At 44.1% G+C, this 19816-nt stretch overlaps 1 protein-coding gene across 15 annotated transcripts in view; it reads left to right on the forward strand.

Annotated features, from left to right (window-relative positions):
• The window catches only part of STOX2 (storkhead box 2), a 210091-nt gene that overhangs the window by 45593 nt on the left and 144682 nt on the right, over window positions 1–19816 (forward strand). For 3 of the 15 annotated variants that reach the window (XM_019921328.3, XM_073798567.1, XM_073798568.1), the window contains exons 3-4: window positions 11556–11614; window positions 12014–12218. The exons of 5 other annotated variants lie outside the window; for them this stretch is intronic. In XM_019921328.3, the coding sequence (XP_019776887.1) occupies window positions 12080–12218 (139 nt within the window). In that variant the 5' untranslated portion in view covers window positions 11556–11614; window positions 12014–12079. Of the gene's footprint in view, window positions 1–4836; window positions 5363–11555; window positions 11615–12013; window positions 12219–19816 lie in introns of those variants that run through there. 7 more of the 15 variants (XM_019921332.3, XM_019921331.3, XM_019921327.3 and 4 more) reach the window with 6 other exon arrangements.

Raw genomic sequence — 19816 nt, forward strand, 5'->3', positions numbered from 1 at the left:
AAGTGATACAGGAGTCCAGAAGAGGGAGAGACGGCTTCCGGGAGGGAGAATAGACAAAGGAATATCACTGGCTGGATGGACTTTACACCTACAAAGCTGGGGAAGGTCATTCCATCCAGTCCTGGAAAAGCTTCAGTAAAGCTTAAACCAGGTAGGGAATGGGTTTAGGGAGATTGGAAATAGGAAGAGTCAACAGTTCAATTTTTCTGGATTGTTGAATGTGTCACACAGAATTCTTAGAAATGAGGCCAAAAAGATGGAAAAGGGACACATTCCAGGTCTTTGATGCCAGACCAAGTAGACTGAATTTTATTTGCTAGGAAATCGACAACCGTTTGGGGTTTCTAAGCAGAAGCATGATTAATCGGGAAGCACTTTTAAACAGAGGAGTTGTAAAGTCAAATGCCTGTAAAGACCAAGTAGTTAACTAGCAAAGTGGAGAGGATGTGGCAGAGAGGCTGTCTTTTCTAGGGGGTTGTGGCTGTTCAGTGCTTTAGGAATGCAACCTCTCACTGTTTACTGTTCTCTTGTGCATATGTGCTTTGTTGTCCCAAATTACATTTTGATACCATGTGTGCCCATTGACATAGATTTGTAATTATTGTTTTATATAGTTTTTTTTTTTTTTCGGTACGCGGGCCTCTCACCGCTGTGGCCTCTCCCATTGCGGAGCACAGGCTCCAGACGCGCAGGCTCAGTGGCCATGGCTCACGGGCCCAGCCGCTCCGCAGCATGTGGGATCTTCCCGGACCGGGGCACGAACCCGCGTCCCCTGCATCGGCAGGCGGACTCTCAACCACTAGCGCCACCAGGGAAGCCCTCAGGCCTTGTTTTTCTTGATTTTTGTGGTTGCTGATCTTTGTTTAGTGATTTTTCTGAAACGATTTTGTGAAGCCTATATTCTTTGTCATATACAGCCATTGATGTCTTTGGTTAGTGTAGTGTTCAGTTGGCAATTTTGACAGAGATTTCCTTAAACTTCTCAAACCAAAAAATAAAAAAGAAAGGAAAAGAAAAGAAAAGAAAAACGGAAGCGGAGGGGGAGGAGAGAGAGAGAAAAAAGAAAAACTTAAATAGCTAGTAGGCTGTGTGTGTTTGGAGCATGCCTTCAATTCTCACCATGCCATTTACAGCTCTGCCCTAGTTTTCACTTCCTGCTTGCACAGAGCCTGAAAGTCAGTTTGAAATGCAACATTAGGACCTTCTCTGATCTTTGCTGCGGGTATACCATGCATATGAACTTTTAGATTCCCAGGAACATGTAGGAGCTTTCAAAATCTTTATTTCCCAAAGTATCTCACTCTTACCAGGCTTTTTGGTACGTCTGTTGTTTGTCCCAAACAGTATCCTTTGCCCCAAGTGGCAGCAGGTAATTCATTTGCCTTTAAACATTTTTGACAAATGCCTCTTGGGTACTCACCTCTTCACTCAGGGAGAGTTCAGAATTAGATGAAATAAACATAAGACCTTTGCATCTGTCCTTCAGGGAGTCACCAGGCAGGTCAAACATAACCATAATTATTTGAAAACAACGTCTGCTCTGATCCTTCCAGCACCAGGAACCCACACCAGGGAAGTGGGTTGTGTCTTCAAAACCGCCACTGAGCTGGGTAAGGGGGCGTGGGGCTAGGCAAGTCAAAATGCCACAAATCCCTCTTACTGACATTTAGCCCCTTTCTTCTTGATTCTGTGTTCACCTGGTTGCTGTAAAGCTTTAGAGCAGATAAAGTTGATTCTAACAGTTTTTATTAGCTGTTTTGTGGAGGAACTGGCCCATGGAATTCCCTCCTCCACTGTTTTCACTGTTGTCACTCACGTACTTTAAAAATATTATATATATAAAACAAAACATGTGTGCGAGCTAAGTGCCAATACCTTTGGTATAGAGCAAATTGGAGAGGAGAAAGATTGAATGAGAAGAAGGGAAAAGGAAACTGGGGGGATATTGACCAACCCAACCTCAGGCACCAAACACAGCACAGTCTTCTAGAAAGTTATGCAGTCCATGTGTCTGTTCTATTAGAGGAACAGGGTTTGGTTGCCTGTAATAGAAACTTGGCTAATACTGGCTCACACAGATAGGAATTTATTTGAATCACATAACGAGCAACCTGGGATGGATAGGCAAGGGCTAGGGAAGTAGCCCAATGATGCTGTCAAGAACACAGGCCCTCTTGGTCTTTCTCTTCACTGTCATTAGAACATTGGCTTGCACATCCTCTGTTGTTGCCTTTTGATCTCAAGATGGCTGCTGCAGCTCCAGCTATCTCCTGTGCATTCAAGGCAGAGAATTGGCATGAGCCCTTTTCCTGGTGTTTTTGTCTGTTTGTTTGGTTGGTTGGTTTTAAGTTGGGACAGAAAGCTGTCCTCAGAAGACATCTTATGTTTAATTAGCCATGAATAGGTGACATGCGTATTCCTTTCAGTCACTGGCCAAATTACCATGACAAGGTATGATTCTTTCCTTAGGGCTGAGGAAGGGCCTGTGCTTCAAGAGATCAAAGAAGCAGGGTTCTGTAAGCCAGGAAGAAAGAGGGAGGGTAGCTGTCAGGTAGGCAATGGACAGTGGTGGCCATGGGCAGAAACTAGGAGGGGTGGCAGATAATGGCGGGAGGTGGCTGCTGGGAAGGTCAAAATTGGAGCAAGCGCTCATCTTTATTGGGGGAGCAAGGGGGTGAGAAATGAAGATCAGGAAAACAAAGTGTCCAAGTTGTTATTTAATGGGGGTAAACCCAGAAAGGGTCGACTCAGCCGAAGAAAGCCGAAGCCCGTGGCATTTCCGGAGCTGGAACAGGGGCCCGGAGCCCACGTCAGGGCCCAGATGGAGCAAATGGAATTCTGCTGCGTGCCTTGTTTCTGGCTCTGGTTTCGCCTGGTGGGAGTTTACATTACATTTAGAGCTGGCAAGCAGTTTCTGGCAGGTGTGGCAATCTCCGGGCCCTTAGACAACCAGTCAACTCTGGGTATAAACACAGTGTGCCGGGGCTAGCAGATTCCAGCATTGAACTGGAGATTGGGGAAGGGTTTTTCAGGGCCAACTTGGGAAACTGGCAAGAGTCCCAAATTCAGGAGGAGCCAGACTTACTGGGCACTTAGCAGGACGAGAGCTTGGGAGCAAAGCTTAGGGGTGAAGCTGTTATTTGAGGGAGTGGAGGCAGGCTGGGATCAGGGAAGTAGGAACCCTTTGATTAAAGCTGGGCCTTTAGGGAGGGACTGGTAGCCAGCGCTACCTGATGTAAGACCCCTGGGCGGAGCTGGCTCGGGTTCAGTGCAAGGTCTCACGTCTCAGGGTGCGACTGGTGGTGGGAATTGAAGACTTGGCCGAAGCTACTACAGGCAGGGATCAAGTGGCCCCACTTTGGGAGGGAGAAGAAAAGATGTAGCTTCATAGAGGGTAGATACAAGAAATATTTTGGAGATAACGCTTATGGGACCTGGCAAGAGGAAGACACGCTGGCGTTTGAGCCTTGGTGGCTGGCTTTATCAAAAATATGGAATGTCAAAGCAGCAATTATTTTTGATGCTCAAACCCCTTGAGGTAGGGACATGAGAAATTGATTATGTGAGACTGGGCTTGGGAGAGAGAGGACCTCTGAAATGAAGGCTGGAGTCACCCACATCAAGATGGTGATGGGATTGAGACAGGATAGGGAAAGGGCATGGGGAAGGCGTTCAGCTTCTATGACATGAAGAGAAACCATCTCCTCAAATCGTTGTCTTTGTTTCCTGTTTCTTTGATTTTTCCCCATGAATTCTTTTTCCAGATCTCTCATATTTCCGGTTGATTCTTCTTTCTTAATTTTTTCAGTTATACCCAATTTTCCCAGATATCTACATTTTCTTATGCCTAAAAGGCTTATTTAAATTCTTCAAGGATTAAAAAAAAAAATCAGAGGATACCAACTTTCCCATCCCTTAGACAAGAATTTGTGTTTATTCTTTATGATTTCCCTTAATAGTAATTGCTATTTATGGATAACTCCCAAGATTCTTTAATGATAGTTCTTTCAAAAATGGCCAAAGAAGAATGTGTTGCTGCTTCCTCCTTCATTCTGTAATCATGCAGGAAATGGGAGGAAGGGAGATGCAGTCTTATCACACCCACATCAAAATACTCCTACAGCTTCAACCTTCTGACGGCACCCTGTAGCTTGGAAGGAGTGTTCCTTTAAGCCATGAAGGATTCTTTTTTCTGTACTAAGTTAGAGGTGGGCTTTTCAAGATTTATATTAATAAGGAAAAAGGAAAATAATTAAAATCAATATCATAAAATAGATGGTTTCATAAGCTGGTGTAAGAGTGCCTAAGTACAAGTAATACATAGGAGAAAGGTGTATGTTCTCAACAGTCAGAACGGCTAAATCTTTATTTGAACCTGTGATTTTGGGGGTAGAGGTGTCCACTAGTTTTTCAAACACATGTGGCAAATGTAAAGAACTTTCCAGAACTGAAGTCAAAGCTATAGGTAAGGTAACCAAGTGTTGATGAGGTCAGGACACTTTTGAGAGCAAAAGTCAGTGTTGGGAATAATTTCGCACTGGAACTGTTCACCCGGTGAACTGTTCAAAAAATAGGACTTAAGATCACCCGAGTTCTAGACCTCAATAGTTTGTTCACAGGTCACATAATTTAAGGTACAATGAAATGAAAGTCAGGCATTTCCTCCTGTTCTGGCCTCTAAGTTGAAGTGCTGTTTCATTATGTAAAATACAGGTGGTTCAAGGGCCTGGAAATGCCGAAATGAGATTTTCTTAGTCGTTAGCATTTTCCTGTTGCTTTTCTAGTCAAGGTGACGGTGTTTGGAGACCATGCTGAGTGGATTCAGGGCCCAGCCCTGTAGGTACTTAATGACTTCAGTGTGGGCTTTTAATCTCCTGCTCAAGTGTTATCTTACTTGCCCAGACAAGCCTTCCCCATTCTAGGAGAGTGTGGGAAAATTAACACTGCCAGAGCGACTGGGGGAAGGAAAGAAATGTCTGAAGCTAGTAATGCATTGCATTAGTATTTATTTTAATGCGGTCTGGAAACGTACGGCTTGAAATCTCTGTGTTGCTTAAGGAGAGACCAACACCCTTCCATGGAGGTAAAAAAAGAAAAAGAGGATTGAAAAATATACAGAGCATAGCAATCTTTACTGCTGGAGCTAGCTCTCAGGAAACCTGAAGTGCTGAATGTAATAAAATGTTGACAGGAGTTTCACTTAACATGCGGGAACTCTGGACCAGAACGACATCTTTGGCACCAAAGGAAATCAGGAGAATAAAGGCAGTCGTCAGGATTTGAAGTAAAGCCACAGATTATTACCATCTGTACATTTTCCAGACCCCGTGCAAAACCAGAAAGCCAGGACCCAGACCGGAGAGTAAGTATATCGAACTCTGGGGTATGTTGTTACAGGGAAGAAACTCAGAAATTGGTCTGAATTTTAAGTACAGTGCTTCATAAAACCTGACAATTTTTTTTTTTGTCTGGTGACCGTGTCCTAATAATTCATTTGTGGAAAATCTGGAACATCAGGAGGAGTTATTTGTGTGTTTCTTGTGGGAGCTACCATTGTTATAAACCTTTATTATACCAGGCCTTCGTACTTTCATGGTTTCTCTGTAAATGTGGCATTATTTGTAAATTGCTCTCCAATTTCAGATTGTTCTTATATAGTGTGTTTTCGTGTTCTTTCCAGAAACTTGTGGAAAAATCTTCATGGGACACATGTCAGTGTTTGGATAAATGATTGGTTCATCACTGTCAAATATCACTTAGCTAGTATTTTTCTGTTTATTATCCAAAAGAAGGTACTTTCAGATGAGCCTGCATTAAACATCTTTAGATTAATTTTCTGCCTCATGTTGACTGACATTATAATTTGAGCCAACAGCTACCTTCCCTATGGTTGAGACCTGTATAGAGGCTGAGCATAAAACACAAAACTTTTGGATTGTGTGTGCTCTCCTCAGGGCTGATGTTTCTTCAGAGATCTTGGACCTCAACTTGTAAAGGCTAGTCCTTGAAAAGCTAGATGCACTGAGGGGAGGCTGGGGACGGGGGAGGGAAGAGGGGAGATGAGCTTATCCGTTTTCTATGAAAAGAGAATGTATATTTTAAAATAACAAGTAGTGAATAAGACAGGCCAGTGTATCTAAAATGTTTACATAAAAGAGTTAAATCCTGTGGCAATGGGACCATTAGGTAAACTATTTGACATCTCATTAAGAAATAGAAACTTTCTTATAAATGGGTTGGCTATAAAGCTCTGAGAATAAAATTTAATGGGATGGTTTTAACTTAGAAATAGCAATTAATGACAGATTGCAGAAGTCAGCCAATTAATTGTCACTTACTGCTTTTCTATCCAACACATATGAAAGCTTGTTTATAAACAGGGAGTTTTTTTTAACGTGCACACGAATTTTGTATAATACTTGGCAGCTCCTGGCTAGTTTGGCAGCATTAAAATCTTAGCTCTCAGACTAGTCTTCTGGATATGAAATGTTCCATGGATAGATTTGTTCTTTCCTTGCAAGCCTGTAAATCTTAATGTTTAGCAAGACATTCTTCTCTGCAATGTTTTTCTTCGGTCAACTTAAATTCTCAGCCTAATTTAATATGAAGTGTTTGGCCAAATTAAAATGAGGGAAGGGTCCCACACCTGTTGAACCCTAGGTTAGCCACTACATTGAATCACACACATGGTGCTTAATTCTGAAAACGACTCTTCCCAATGTTCATGTTGCAATTAAGGTGTGTATAGGAGTCTCTCTTACTGCAGGGTGTGCTTCCTTGTTAGGACAGCCCAATCCATTTCTTTAATTAATGATGCAGATTCTTAGTTCATAGACCAGTCTCAGGGGAGTAATTTAACATATGTGAAAGGGCTCATGAGGCTTTCTGGACTCTTGGGTCCTATTTGATAGATTATTGCTTCAATATATTAAATGGACCCCAGTGTTCTAAAAACAGTCATATAATTTCCACATGTTCATTTTTTCTTGCTAGAAGGTGTAACTTACAGCAAGAGTAGCTTAGAAATCCTGGAAGGTGTAACTTACAGCAAGAGTAGCTTAGAAATCCAAGCTTATTCTTGAAGAAAAACTAATAGGCATGTTTAGCAAACTTTTAAAAATATCTGTGTGGGAAAATCTTCAGTGAAGTTTATGAATATGTTTCTAACATATTTTTAAATGTCTGTGTAAGCATCTTAAAGCTTAAGAGAAGAAGTGCTAAATTGGCACAGTTGATTTCTCCTCTTGCAAAATACTTGTGAGCAGCAAGGTCACATTCAGCAGAAGGTAGAGTTGGAATGACGGGTTGAGGAATGTTAATGATTTGTCTGGAGGTGCGCGAGTGTGTGTGAGCCCTTCACCTCCATCCTGGCTTCTTTTTTTTTTTTTTTTTAATATTTATTTATTTATTTGGCTGCGTCAGGAATTAGTTGCGGCATGCGGGCTCTTCCATGTGGCACGCGGGCTTAGTTGCCCGGTGGCTTGTGGGATCTTAGCTCCCCGACCAGGCATCGAACCTGCGTTCCCTGCATTGGAAGGTGGATTCTTAACCACTGGACCACCAGGGAAGTCCCCATCCTGCCTTCTTTTTGAAGTGACATTTGGCATTTTAGCTGCTTAGTGATGCCAGCTCGATAGGAATCTTGAGTTCATCACGCAAATTCTGGGACCGCTTGGGTCCCAGCTGCTCCAATGTGGGTCAGGAGCAGGGCAAGCCTCGCCGAAGCTGGCAGCTGCCTTGGCAGGTCTGTTCTGAGTCAGCTTCCCGTCTAGAGTTTCACTCCTGGCCTGGCTGGGGGCTCCCTGATTGGTTTGCGTGGAGTCTTGCTGCAGGGATGTACCTCTCACGGAAACGTCCTAGGTGTGCACCCTGGGACCCAAGCAGGCCAGCCCTAGGAGATCTGTCTCCAACCAAACCAAAGGGCCACCCAGGGATCTGCCTACCTGGAAGCCGCCGCGGCTCTCAGCCACTTGTCCCCGGCTTGCCATAAGATAATGGGGGTGTTTTGCTCTTAGGGAAAAAGGGGAGGAAGGTGTCACGTTGCTACTTTAAAAATAGTCTTGTTTTTGCAGTGGTGTCTGTTGAAAAGTTATCGCATATGTATTCCATGTCGGTAGCTCTATTCTCTTTGAAACTTATCCTATGGGATTTAAGCCGTCGACTACCAACTCTCATCGAGAATTTGCTATGGAAAGTCCTGAAGGTTTGGTCCGTGCCATCTAAATGAGGAGAGAAGGCACAGGAACAGCAGCGAATAATGTGAGTGTATAGTTAGAGCCAGGTTGTCTGGTGCCGGCCCGCGTGCTGCAGGTGTTCAGAGGACAGAGATGCAGCCAGCCTTCCTCGTCCGTCTCAGCGGTAATCCTGCCTCCTGCGAGGTTACCCCAGCCCTGCCAACTCCCACTGCAGCCTAGACCCTTCGCGTCCCGTGTACTAACATGTCAGGATCCCACCTCTGTGATTTTGAAGTCCTGCCCTGACTCAGCTTCTCCTCGAGCTCTGTTCTTCTACCTCTGCGCCACGCTACTTAAAAGACTGTGGTGCTTTCGTTCTCTGTGAAATTATTCTCCCCCGAATCACCAGTGACCTAGGGATGGATGAACTTTTCTCCAGCCCTGTTCCACTGGCTCTCAGCCACGGCGGTGGTTGTCGGTCTGCTTTTCTGTTTTGCTCGTCCTTGGTTTCTGGAAAGTTGCTTTGTTTCTGTTTGGCATCCATTCTGCTTCCGTTCTATTGGCAGTACTGCTCCGCCCACACTTAGGTGAGAATTTCCCAAGTTTCAGGCCCGCCGGTCTCCCTGTTTTCGCCGTCGGATATGCCCACTCACCTCCTTGAGCTGTCACCGTAGAGGACTCGCTCGTCCACTTCTCCAACATGTATTAGGTGCCTCGGCACCAGGCGTCCACCTAGGCACCGAGGGTGGCACAGTGACACGACAGGTGGGTGCCCGCCTCCTGGAGCCTGTGGTCCAGGGAGGAGGACAGACAGGTACCTAGCTCACATCAGTACAGTCGGGAAGCCGCCCCGTGGGGAGGCATACTGGTCCTATGAGAACCCCTGGGGGCACCTGACCCGGAGCCCTGACCTCTCTCTTGAACTGCAGGCTCTCCTGGGTGACCTGTCGCCACCTCAAACACACTGTGTCTAACAGGAAATGATCTTTTCCTCCAAGTTATGTGCCCCCCATGCTGTTCTGTTTCTGGCAACGGAACCAGCTTGTCCCCCACCTACTTAGGCTGGACACCTGGGTGTCACGCAGATTTCTGATTGCCCTTCAGTTCCTCACCCAGTCACTCACCCGCTTGTGTCAGCAGCTCCTCCGTAATCGCTCTCAATTCTGCTCCCTACTTGCTATTCCCATTGCCGCTGCCAGCGGCCCAATCCTCACGACTGCCTTCCCGCCCTCTTTAATATTTATGAATAGGCTATTTACTGATTCAGAGGAGGTTTACCAAAATTACCCAAGTAGCTCATGTTCATGGTGGAAACGTTTTAGAAAATGCAGATAAACACAGAGAACGAAGGAAAGAAAGAAGGAAGAGAAAAGTCACGTTTCACCACTCAGATAACATTCCTGTTGAAGCTCTGACATTTAACCTCCTAAACTTTTCTCCACGGTATCCACATATGAAAATATTCTCATATGTAAAAGTGTGAAAAATATCTTACAAACTGTGATTCTATTCTCTGTACGGTTTTGGAGCCTACTTTTTTTTTGTATTTAATCTATATATGTTCGTTCTCCGACGTCTGTAAATATAATTATTTGTAATAATTTTTCACGGCTGAAATAATTTGTACTTTAATCCGTACACCATTTCAGTCATTGGTACACCACTGCTAGGTCACCTTCTTGAAGCATTTTTCATTCTTGCTATTCTTCCGTGCAGAAAACCATCAGTGGCTTCCTATTGCCTGCACACACACACACACAAACCCACACACACACCTTCCTCTTTATATAGGGCGGTTTTTCTGACTTTCTTCGTCTTCAGTATTCCTTCCCTCATCAGGATTAAGCTTAAACCACATTTTGGTGGTTATCATACAAGAACCCCTTATATGGTACATCTTGCAGGACGGAGGGACCTCCAGAATGATGGAGGGACAGTCATTGGCATGTCCCCAGCACCTCGCTCAGCACCTTGCTTCTCCCACCGTCCATTCTCTCTTTTCCTTCACTGCTGTCTAGTGTCCTGGGGCTACCGATGTGACCAAGGCCCTCCGAGCCCCGGCTCCTGTGCAGTGAGAGTGGGGGACAGCTGTGTCAACACACAGATGCAATAGGGCAGGACCATGGTGCCATGGCGGCAAAGGGCTCTGATGGGGTGACCTTGGAGCTAGTCTTGAAGTGTGCCAGGAACTTACCAAGTTAAGCTGGTGATCAAAGAGGATGGAGGAGAGAAGTCTGCAAAATGGGGTGCCATGGGCAGTCCTTGGAAGGAAGGCGGCGAGCCGGAGTGCGGGTGTGGGTAAGGCCGTGGTGAAAAAGAGATGGCAGGTCCAGGCGGGCAAGGGCCTCTGCAGGGAGCTCTCAATCCACCCAGATAGTCTTCATCAGGCCAGTTAAATGGTGAAGCACAGAGAAGCAGCCTGGCCCTTGCTCCCCAGGAAGTCATGATAGAAACCAAGATCGAGTTCTGTGTTTTTATGATTTTGATATTATAAGTCAAATCTGGAAACCCAGATGTTACTGGGCAATCCAGCTTATTTTATTGAACTGACTGGATTTGTTTTTTTCTAGGCTAGCAAAAGACTAGAAAGCCTTTATGATGCCTAAGACTTCATTTTCTTCATCTCAATATTTCTTTTATTAGGATTAGTTCATGTCAGTTTTATTCACTCATATAAAGGCAGTTTAGTGTGTGTGTGTGTGTGTGTGTGTGTGTGTGTGTTTACATATTTGTCAACACATTAAAGCTAGGCAAAATTATAACTATACCTCTCTGGGGAAGAAGCGAAAACCCTTTTTGCTGTTCAAAGGTAATACATAATTCTACAATTAGATATCTGTGTTTTTAAAATCACATCCCTTTTTGCTGATGTCTGTACCCATTTTGTATTTAGTTCACTGTGAATTTTTAACTCAAAGAAAATAACTCACTCCAGCTTTTGAATAAGGAGACAAGGAATTATTCAAGCTTCACAAATAGAATCACAGCGTTTTAAATTGTGAGGGATTTTCCATTTAGTCCAACCTCTTCATTTTACAGAAAAGGAAATTGAGGCCGTCATAGGTGAAGCAATTTGCCCAATGTGATGCAGCTAATCAGCGTCTCAGCCAGAATCAGAATCCATGATTTCTGGCTTCCAAGTCCCATGACCTTTCCATTGCCCAATGCCTCCATCCTACTTAAAAAAAAAAAAAAAAGAAAGAAAGTAAAAAAAAAGAAACGGAGAATTGAGCTGACACATTGCTTTAATTCTCCTGCTTCTTTACAGAGTGTGAAAAATCCTGATGTACTTTAAAAGAAACATTTAAAAATGTATCCGGACTTGTGAAGAAGATCAGGAATATTTGTGATATGCTAATTAGAACGTATCTCATTATGCAGGAAACAGGAAACTTGGCAGAGGGAGATGCTTTTCAGAGTAACTTAAGAAAACTTCAAAGGTAGGACAAAAGAGTGTTCTTTTTATTTATTTGATAATGTGTGGCTGCCATCACATTTCTGATAGAGTCTGACACCTTTATAATAAGCCCCACAGAAACTGGGGGGATCTGTCAGACACATGGAAGGAAAAGTAAACAATTTCATTTCCATCTGAGTTTCCTCAGATGTGAGTGAGGGCCTTTCCCACAGGGCTCACCTGCCAGGCTTCTTCCTGTAGAAACTTGTCTGTGCTACCATTAGTCATTGGCCGAGGGATTATATTTTGGCAGCCACACTAATCACTCCAAGGTGACCCACTAGTTGGAGAAACAGATCCTTCTCCGTTCTTACGGAACACGGATCCAATGATGCGAGTCGTTATTTGGGGGAAAAACGATCAAAGTGTATTTTCTCCCCAGGCCGCTAATTTCCCCAGGTCTCTCCTAACTAGAAGCACTGTTTCTTCCGAAGAAGTTCTAAGTGCCATGAGGAGAAACACCAGAACTTGGTCAGATTTCAAGGTCAGGGGTAGACCTGAGCTCCAGGATGAGAGAAGAAGATGCCCCCCAACCCTGGGGAGTCCAGAGAACCTCCCCGATGAGAGCGGGTCATCCTGTCACCTTGGTAAGGCCTCACCCTGCTGCTCTGGGGCAAACCGTGCCCCTACTGCCCACTGTCTGCCGTTGCACCCGACTAGACCATTTCTGGTGTGTTTGATGCAAAGGTGAAGTTGCCCTGGCTGTGAAGTTCATAGGTACCCGGGAAGGTGAGGGGGAAGGAGGGTACTCAGCTACTCTTGGCCTGCGACAGCCTCCAGGTAGAAAAGGTCCTGGGGAAAGATAAGGACACCTCAGGATACCAGTCCTGATTTTAGAAGTGTCTTCCAAGCAGGGTTTAGCAGAACACATGTGAATTTTACAATTAGAACAAACTGGTTTGGGATCCCAGTTTTTCTCGCTGCCTGTGTGACCATGAACAAGCTACTCAGTCTCTCTCTGCACCTCAGTTTCTTCATCTGAAGTGAGTCGTGGTGATTACTTGAGGGTTTTTTTGAGGCTTTGATGCGATGACATAGATGAAGCGCCTAGCAGATTGTAGGGCTCCTTGTGGGCCCTCAAAAATAGGGACAATTATCATGATGATATAAACACCAATACGTCATAAAACAGTCTAAATCAAGACCCCAAAGAGAGCCAAAATATAAACTGGCAGCTCGAGGAATTATCACAAAGTGGAGACGTACTCAGGGAACGACCAACCAGGTGAAAACGAGAATGTTAGCAGTCTCCCAGAGGCCTCTTCATCCCTCCCCATCTGCCTGACTCCCCCTTCCCTTCTCGCCAAGTAGCCACTTCCCTAAGCTTCTAACACTCAACAGATATTTAGGGAGAGTCTGCTAGATTCCGGGCACTAAACCACGGTGGACAAGGTAGACAGTGTTCTTGTCCTCAGGGAGCTTCCATTCTAGAGGCAGGAGCCAGACAGCAAAAAGATACGTGAATAAATTAATCTGATGTTTTCTGATGCTGCAAAGTGTTGTGAAGAAAATAAGACAGGTTAAGGGGCTGGAGAATGGCCACCAGAGGATCCTTCCGAAAGGGGGGTCAGGGAAGGCCCTTCCTGAGAAGTGACGTTTGGGAAGACCTGGGGAGGGGCAGCCCCCGCGGAGGGAGAAGCCTGGGGTCTGGAGGATGTCTGAAGAGCGGGAAGAAAGCCAGCGAGAAATCGGTCCTTGAAGAGGCAGAGTCCACATCGTGAGGGCCTCATAGACTATGGGAGGAAATTGGGTTTTGTTCTAACTGAAATGGGTCGTGAGGCCATCTGTTGTCAGTGCCGTGAAAGGAAGCGTGGATTGCTTCCACGCCGTCCCCCCAGCACCGTCTTGCTGAACGCTGCGTAACGCGTTCTCCTTTTGTAAAGCACGTTCACATGTAGGGTCTCCTTTTTTTTTTTCTTTTTTTTTGTATTTTATTTTATTTATTTTTTTTATACAGAAGGTTCTTATTAGTCATCCATTTTATACACATCAGTGTATACATGTCAATCCCAATCTCCCAGTTCATCCCACCACCCCCACCCGCCCCCCGCCGCTTTCCCCCCCTTGGTGTCCATACGTTTCTTCTCTACATCTGTGTCTCAATTTCTGCCCTGCAAACCGGTTCATCTGTACCTTTTTGATCCTCATGACCACCGTGTAACGTCCACCAAAAGGTCTGATCATGTCCTGTGATCGAAACGGTGAGGGCTTAAGCCTTGTTGCAGAACTCCTTACCACACAAGGAGCACAGCCATCCTCCTATTTGCATTGGTGACGTTGTAATGGCTCAGAATCTTCCTGCGTAAGAATCCAGTTAACTCCTGCAGGGGCCAGGTGCTCTTGTGTCTCCCAAAAGGTTATCTGTGGAGCATCAGTCACAGACAGTGCTCATGAAAGAAGGGGTCCCTGTCGAGTAAATGTGGACATGGGGCACAGTGCCCCCTCCCCCTGGAGAGTCCCCATGTAAAATGTTGTAAAGGCTCTGAGAAGTTCTGCAGTAATGAAATACTTTAACCCAGCCATTTCCCACCCCTGGCCACAGAACCGCTTTTTATACGCAGCCTCCATTGACATCTGGGTCAGTTCTCGGAACGCCTTTTGGAAAATACCAGCCCGAAGAGTTGCTATTTAGTGTTTACTCAATGGTCTCTTGAAAGAGTTCAATTATTTCATGAACCTAAAACTCCTCTCTTATGTGAAAGGATTAGAAACCACATTCGTAAAGCACTTCCATATGCTTAGCATGAAGAACCTGGACAAACGGAGATCCAAAGTGTTGAAAATCATAAATCCACTCCTGTTTTGAGCACTCCTGTTAATTCCTTTGTCCTTTGAACTCACAGCATTTCCATTACTATGGTACCGTGATGCGCTTGTATTTCTGGATACTAGAATGTCAAAGCCGGAACCAGTCTTACCTGGTTTAAGAGATAAATGTTCTGAACCACGCATGGCTTTGATTTTGGATTATTATCTACGAGGATGTATATGTACATAGAAGAGAGTCCATTTATAGATCCCTTGCAATCTTCTGTACCTGTTGCCACACAGATTCCTCTTCTTTTAATCTTTTTCTTGCTCTTACCTAGGGATTTACACAACTGTATCTGAAGTTGCAGGAGACGTTTTTGATAGATGTTCACATAGACCTGCCTGAATTCTGGCAGGGTTTGTGGGAAAGTGCCTGATTCACTTCTAGCTTCAACTTTATAATTCCTCACAGATTTTCATGTCTCCTAACGCTTGTGTTTCTCCCCGTTTCCTAGCTCGGGCTCCATCTGTGTTGTCTTCATTTTCTTAACTCTGTGGTCCACATTTTTTAAAAATGTTACTTTATTTTAATACTCTGCCTGGAGTTCAGCACTTCTTAAATTAGGTTCTCAAAACAAAAAATTTTGAAATATGAAGAAACACAGAGGTAAATGGGGCTTTTTACTGCAGGACTTCTCAGTGCCTTTAATATTCTAATACACATTGTTAATCTCCAGAAGGGAGATAGAACAGTATTTTCCTAATTTATTTACCTACTGAACCTCTACCGCAACCCCTTTAATAGCATCTTGTAAGAATGTTATTCTGAAAATCCCTCTTTGCATCAAATCCAAACCTCTCGACCTATATTTTCCTTAACCATTTCTCCAGCATTATGTCCCATTACCCCTTTGATTATCTGCCCCAGTAAAACCAATTGTTTTATAATCCTCCTGAAAAACGTTGCATTTCCCTGGGTTTAATCTCTTCTCATGATATTCCCTCGGTCTTCCCCGTGGATCCAATGATCTTTCCTAGCAAATGTGGAATGCTTTATTTTCTTTCTTCTGCACCTATATCAAAGATCACAGTTCTTCAAATCCCAGCTCCTCTGGGAAGACTTTACTGACCAAACAGTCCACTAAGAATCTCTCTTGGAGCTATTATGATCCGTACCTCACCTTTAGCCAGTACAGGCTTACCTCGGAGATATTGCGAGTTCGGTTCCAAATATTGCGATAAAGCGAGTCACAGGAATTTTTTGGTTTCCCAGTGCATGTGAAAGTAATATTTACACTATACTGTAGTCTATTAAGTGTGCAATAGCATTGTGTCTAAAAAACAATGTCCATACCTTCATTGAAAAATACTTTATTGTTAAAGAATGCATCGTCTGAGCCTTCAGCGAGTCGTAATCATTTTGCAATAGTAGCATCAAAGATCACTGATCACAAATATTAACAATGAAAGAGTTTGAAATATTGCAAGAATGACCAAAATGTGACACAGAGACGAGGTGAGCAAATCCTGTTGGAAAAATGGCACTGATAGACTTGCTCGACACAGGGCTGCCACAAACGTTCAACTTGTAAAACACGCAGTATCTGTGAAGGGCAAGAAAACGAGGCCTGCCTGTATTATGAGTGCTTACTGACTTGTGGTTTATCACATATATGCTGTCTCTGCTCCTTAGGGCTAAAACCTGTGTGTGTGTGTGTGTGTGTGTGTGTGTGTGTGTGTGTGTGTGTAAAATCTCTCGCTGAGCTTTGCACACAGTGGACACTGCACATATATCCAAAAGGATAGTTTGTATTTTGTTTAGAAGATTGGCTGTTCATCTCTCTTCCTGGATACTAGGAGTAGGATGGGGCAGGATTGTTGGGTTACCTACCGCTTGGTCAATGAGGTGGGCAGAGGCTTTAGAAAAGGAACGAACAATGGCTGTGGAAATGACAACAAGCAAACATACTAAGCACATAGAAGGGTGAATACAAAGCACTGTTATTCTCCCTAAATGAGCTTACAGTCTGTTGGGGAGAGATACACGATTTAATAAAAAAGCCATGCTAGTTGTACCCAAAATCATGATAGGAATATAGAATTGAGGATGGTTAATGTAGGGTGGCATGGGGGGCTCTAGGAAGGCAGATATAAGGCACGTAGGGGATGCGAAGAACAAGAGTCACCGAAGAAGAAACAGTGACTTAGGCTAAGAAGAAAGACGAATTACGAATTCGGAAGGCAGAGAGGAGGGAAAGGAAATTCCAAGCAGAGGGAAACAATCGTGTAACTGACGCCTAGAAACAAGAAACCTTGGCGTGTAGGCTGCATGGGGAGACGTTGTGGAGACCAAGGTGGGGTTTGGGGGAGTCCCGTTGTGAAGGCTTTGAACCACGTGGGCACGGAACGGCCATTGGAACAAAGTTTAAACTGGGGAGTGATGCGATCACTTTGGGAAAAATGGAGGTGGAAGCTGGCTGCGGATGAGAAAAATGAGGTTGCCACGGGTCCAGTTTTCTTTGTTATTCCCAGCAGACCTGGGTGCTGTATCAGGAGTGGAGAAAACTTGCAGCCTAGTTGTGGGGAGAGAACGATGTGCGTGCAGGGGACCATTTCAGCTCCCCACCCACCTTCCAGGGGCCACACGGCTCTCCGATAACAAGAGCTCAGCCCCTTCAAGAAGATGAGCTGGCCCTGAACTTGAACACCTGATTGCCGATTCCCCTCGCTGTCTCTCTCTCCAGTGTCTCTAACTGGCAGCCTCCAAGATATCATATTACACCGAGCGAGGAAAGAATGTTCTCCATGGTGAACCTGCTCTGACACTCTTAAGGTCCTGTTCCCCCTGGTGTTCTGAGTGGGACGGTTCAGACTTCAGAGCTTCCAGGCGTGGTTTAAGAGCCATCTGTTTTAATCAGGCATGTTGTATGATTTATGGAGAGAAAGATGATGTCGGGGGAGGGAGCTGGTATACATGATACCCTCGTAATTAGACCCGAGTTATTGTCCAAGTGCAGGGGCCCAGGCAATGATGTGTTTGTATTTTTTAAAAAGATTTATTTATTTATTTGTTGTTTATTTATTTTGGCTGCACCGGGTCTTAGTCGCGGCATGTGTGTGGGATCTAGTTCCCCGACCAGGGATCGAACCCGGGCTCCCTGCATTGGGAGCGCAGAGTCTTACCCACTGGACCGGCATTGTTGCTTTTCGTTTAACTGCTCGTTCGCTTAAAGTTTCAAAGCCCCTTGCTAGTGTTTCTAAAACGGCAACAATCTGTATTTTGGGAACTCTCAGGCTTTTGCTTTTTTTACATAAAAACTACTGGGTCGTCCTTACAGTATTTATTTTATGCCTATACCACCTCCCTTCGTGATAAAAATAGTTAACAGTTTCATAACTCTTACTAATGTTCTATATGCCAGACATATATCAATACAAACTCATCTAATTCTCCTAGTAAAGCCCTGAAGTAGACCCTGGTGTTCTTATCCCCGAAGCGTAGATGAGGGAATCGAAAGAGAGAGACACGGTGATAGGAATGGAACAGCTGAGATGTGAACCCAGGCACCCAAGGTCTGCGGTCTGTGCACGTAGACATGCCATCATATTACCTTTCCGCAGATAATTTTCACTTTACTACAGTGTAGAAAGATGCTGCTAGCGCCATCTTTTTCTAAAAGAAATATATATGTGTATTTTAACTAATATTCCAGATAGCAATGATGCATTTCCCACTAAGTTTGTCTCTTTCCTTCCCCAAAATCCTTGTGGAAAATACAAATGACATCAAAGGTTGCCAGGTGGACTTGGTCTGTAGGATGTGGTACAGTAAGTGGAGTGACTTGGAAACTGGGAGAAGTGAGTTTCAGTTTCGGCATTGACTCAGATGAGCTCTGGGGCCTTGTACATGTTACTTGACTTTTTTGATGCTGTTTCTTACGAGGACAAGGATTTCAGCTTTACGTTTCCAGGAAGCCATCACACAGGACAGTAAGAGAAAGGGTTTTGGCTGCAGGATCAAACTCTTGAGAGAGATTCAGGACCAGGGCTGGTTCCTTTCAGGATGACCCGACCTCACAGAACTTTGCTGGAAGTTGTGGAGTCACGAAGAGCAGGGACAGGCCGATCTCCCAAAGAGATGTTACCTTTAGATTAGATTCACCTTTGTATTATTTCTTCCGGTGTGCTATTTGTCATTTTCGTAGAATGATGGGTTTTTTCCAGATTATAAGCTACTACCACTTGGAACTTTGTCACTGTTTCCTGTTAGCACAAGCATAAGCATCGCTAGCAGAGGAACAAGGATAGAGGAGCTTACATTTCTTCCCCCTGTTGTTAGTTTTGTCTGTGAATCAGATTGAACCTGAGCCCAACATCTTGACGACACTTCAGGTGTGACTAGTGGCCTTCGTGCTCAATGGTGATAACGTTAGAGCAGCTGTGAGTTTTGAATCAGATTGTTATTCTCATTCTGAATTTAATATCTGATTTCTAAGATTTCTCTTTGGTTTCTCGTAGTGTTTTTTTAAAATAAATCGTTACTGGAGTATAATTGCTTCACAATACTGTGTTAGTTTCTGTTGTACAACAAAGTGAATCAGCCATATGCATACATATGTCCCCATATCCCCTCCCTCTTGCGTCTCCCTCCCACGCTCCCTATCCCACCCCTCTAGGTCGTCGCAAAGCACGAGCTGATCTCCCTGTGCTACGCGCTGCTTCCCACTAGCTATCTATTTTACATTCAGTAGTGTATATATGTCGATGCTACTCTTACTTCGCCCCAGCTTTCCCCTCCCCGCCTGTGTCCTCAAGTCCATTCTCTATGTCTACGTCTTTATTCCTGCCCTGCCACTAGGTTCATCAGTACCTTTTTTTTTTTTTTAGATTCCATATATATGTGTTAGCATACGGTATTTGTTTTTCTCTTTTTGTATTGTTGAATGAAACATTTTCCTGTTCAAAAGGGGGTTGAGAATCTAACAGATTATTCGCACCAAGAAAGACATTATTTCATTGTACGGCATTTTGCACCTTCTTTGGGATCCCCTTCTTATTGCTCTTTCTAAGTTTTACATTTAACTTTTCTTTAATATTACTGTACTTGAGAAATCTAGGAATAGAGCAAAATTTAGGCACATGTAGACATTTAATCACCTGGGTCTTCTGGTTGTCAGTAGTAGAAATCTTTGAAGTTTGTTTTCTTATAACTCGTAGATTTGGACTGCTGATTTGGTTGTAAATTAGACTTTATTGCAGTCTTGATCGACTGAGACTCTGCACTCACTTTAAAGGGTATAAAATATTAGCTCATGGATAGTTAGGGGCAGGTAATATAAGTCTACATAAAGTATATGAAATGATCAGTGTATTTTATTTTGTAAATCATGATGTCTAGAGTTGAAGCAATTCGTCCTCAAGTTTGCTATCTGTG

Source organism: Tursiops truncatus, chromosome 21 (assembly GCF_011762595.2).
Source record: "Tursiops truncatus isolate mTurTru1 chromosome 21, mTurTru1.mat.Y, whole genome shotgun sequence".
Lineage (NCBI taxonomy): Eukaryota > Metazoa > Chordata > Mammalia > Artiodactyla > Delphinidae > Tursiops > Tursiops truncatus.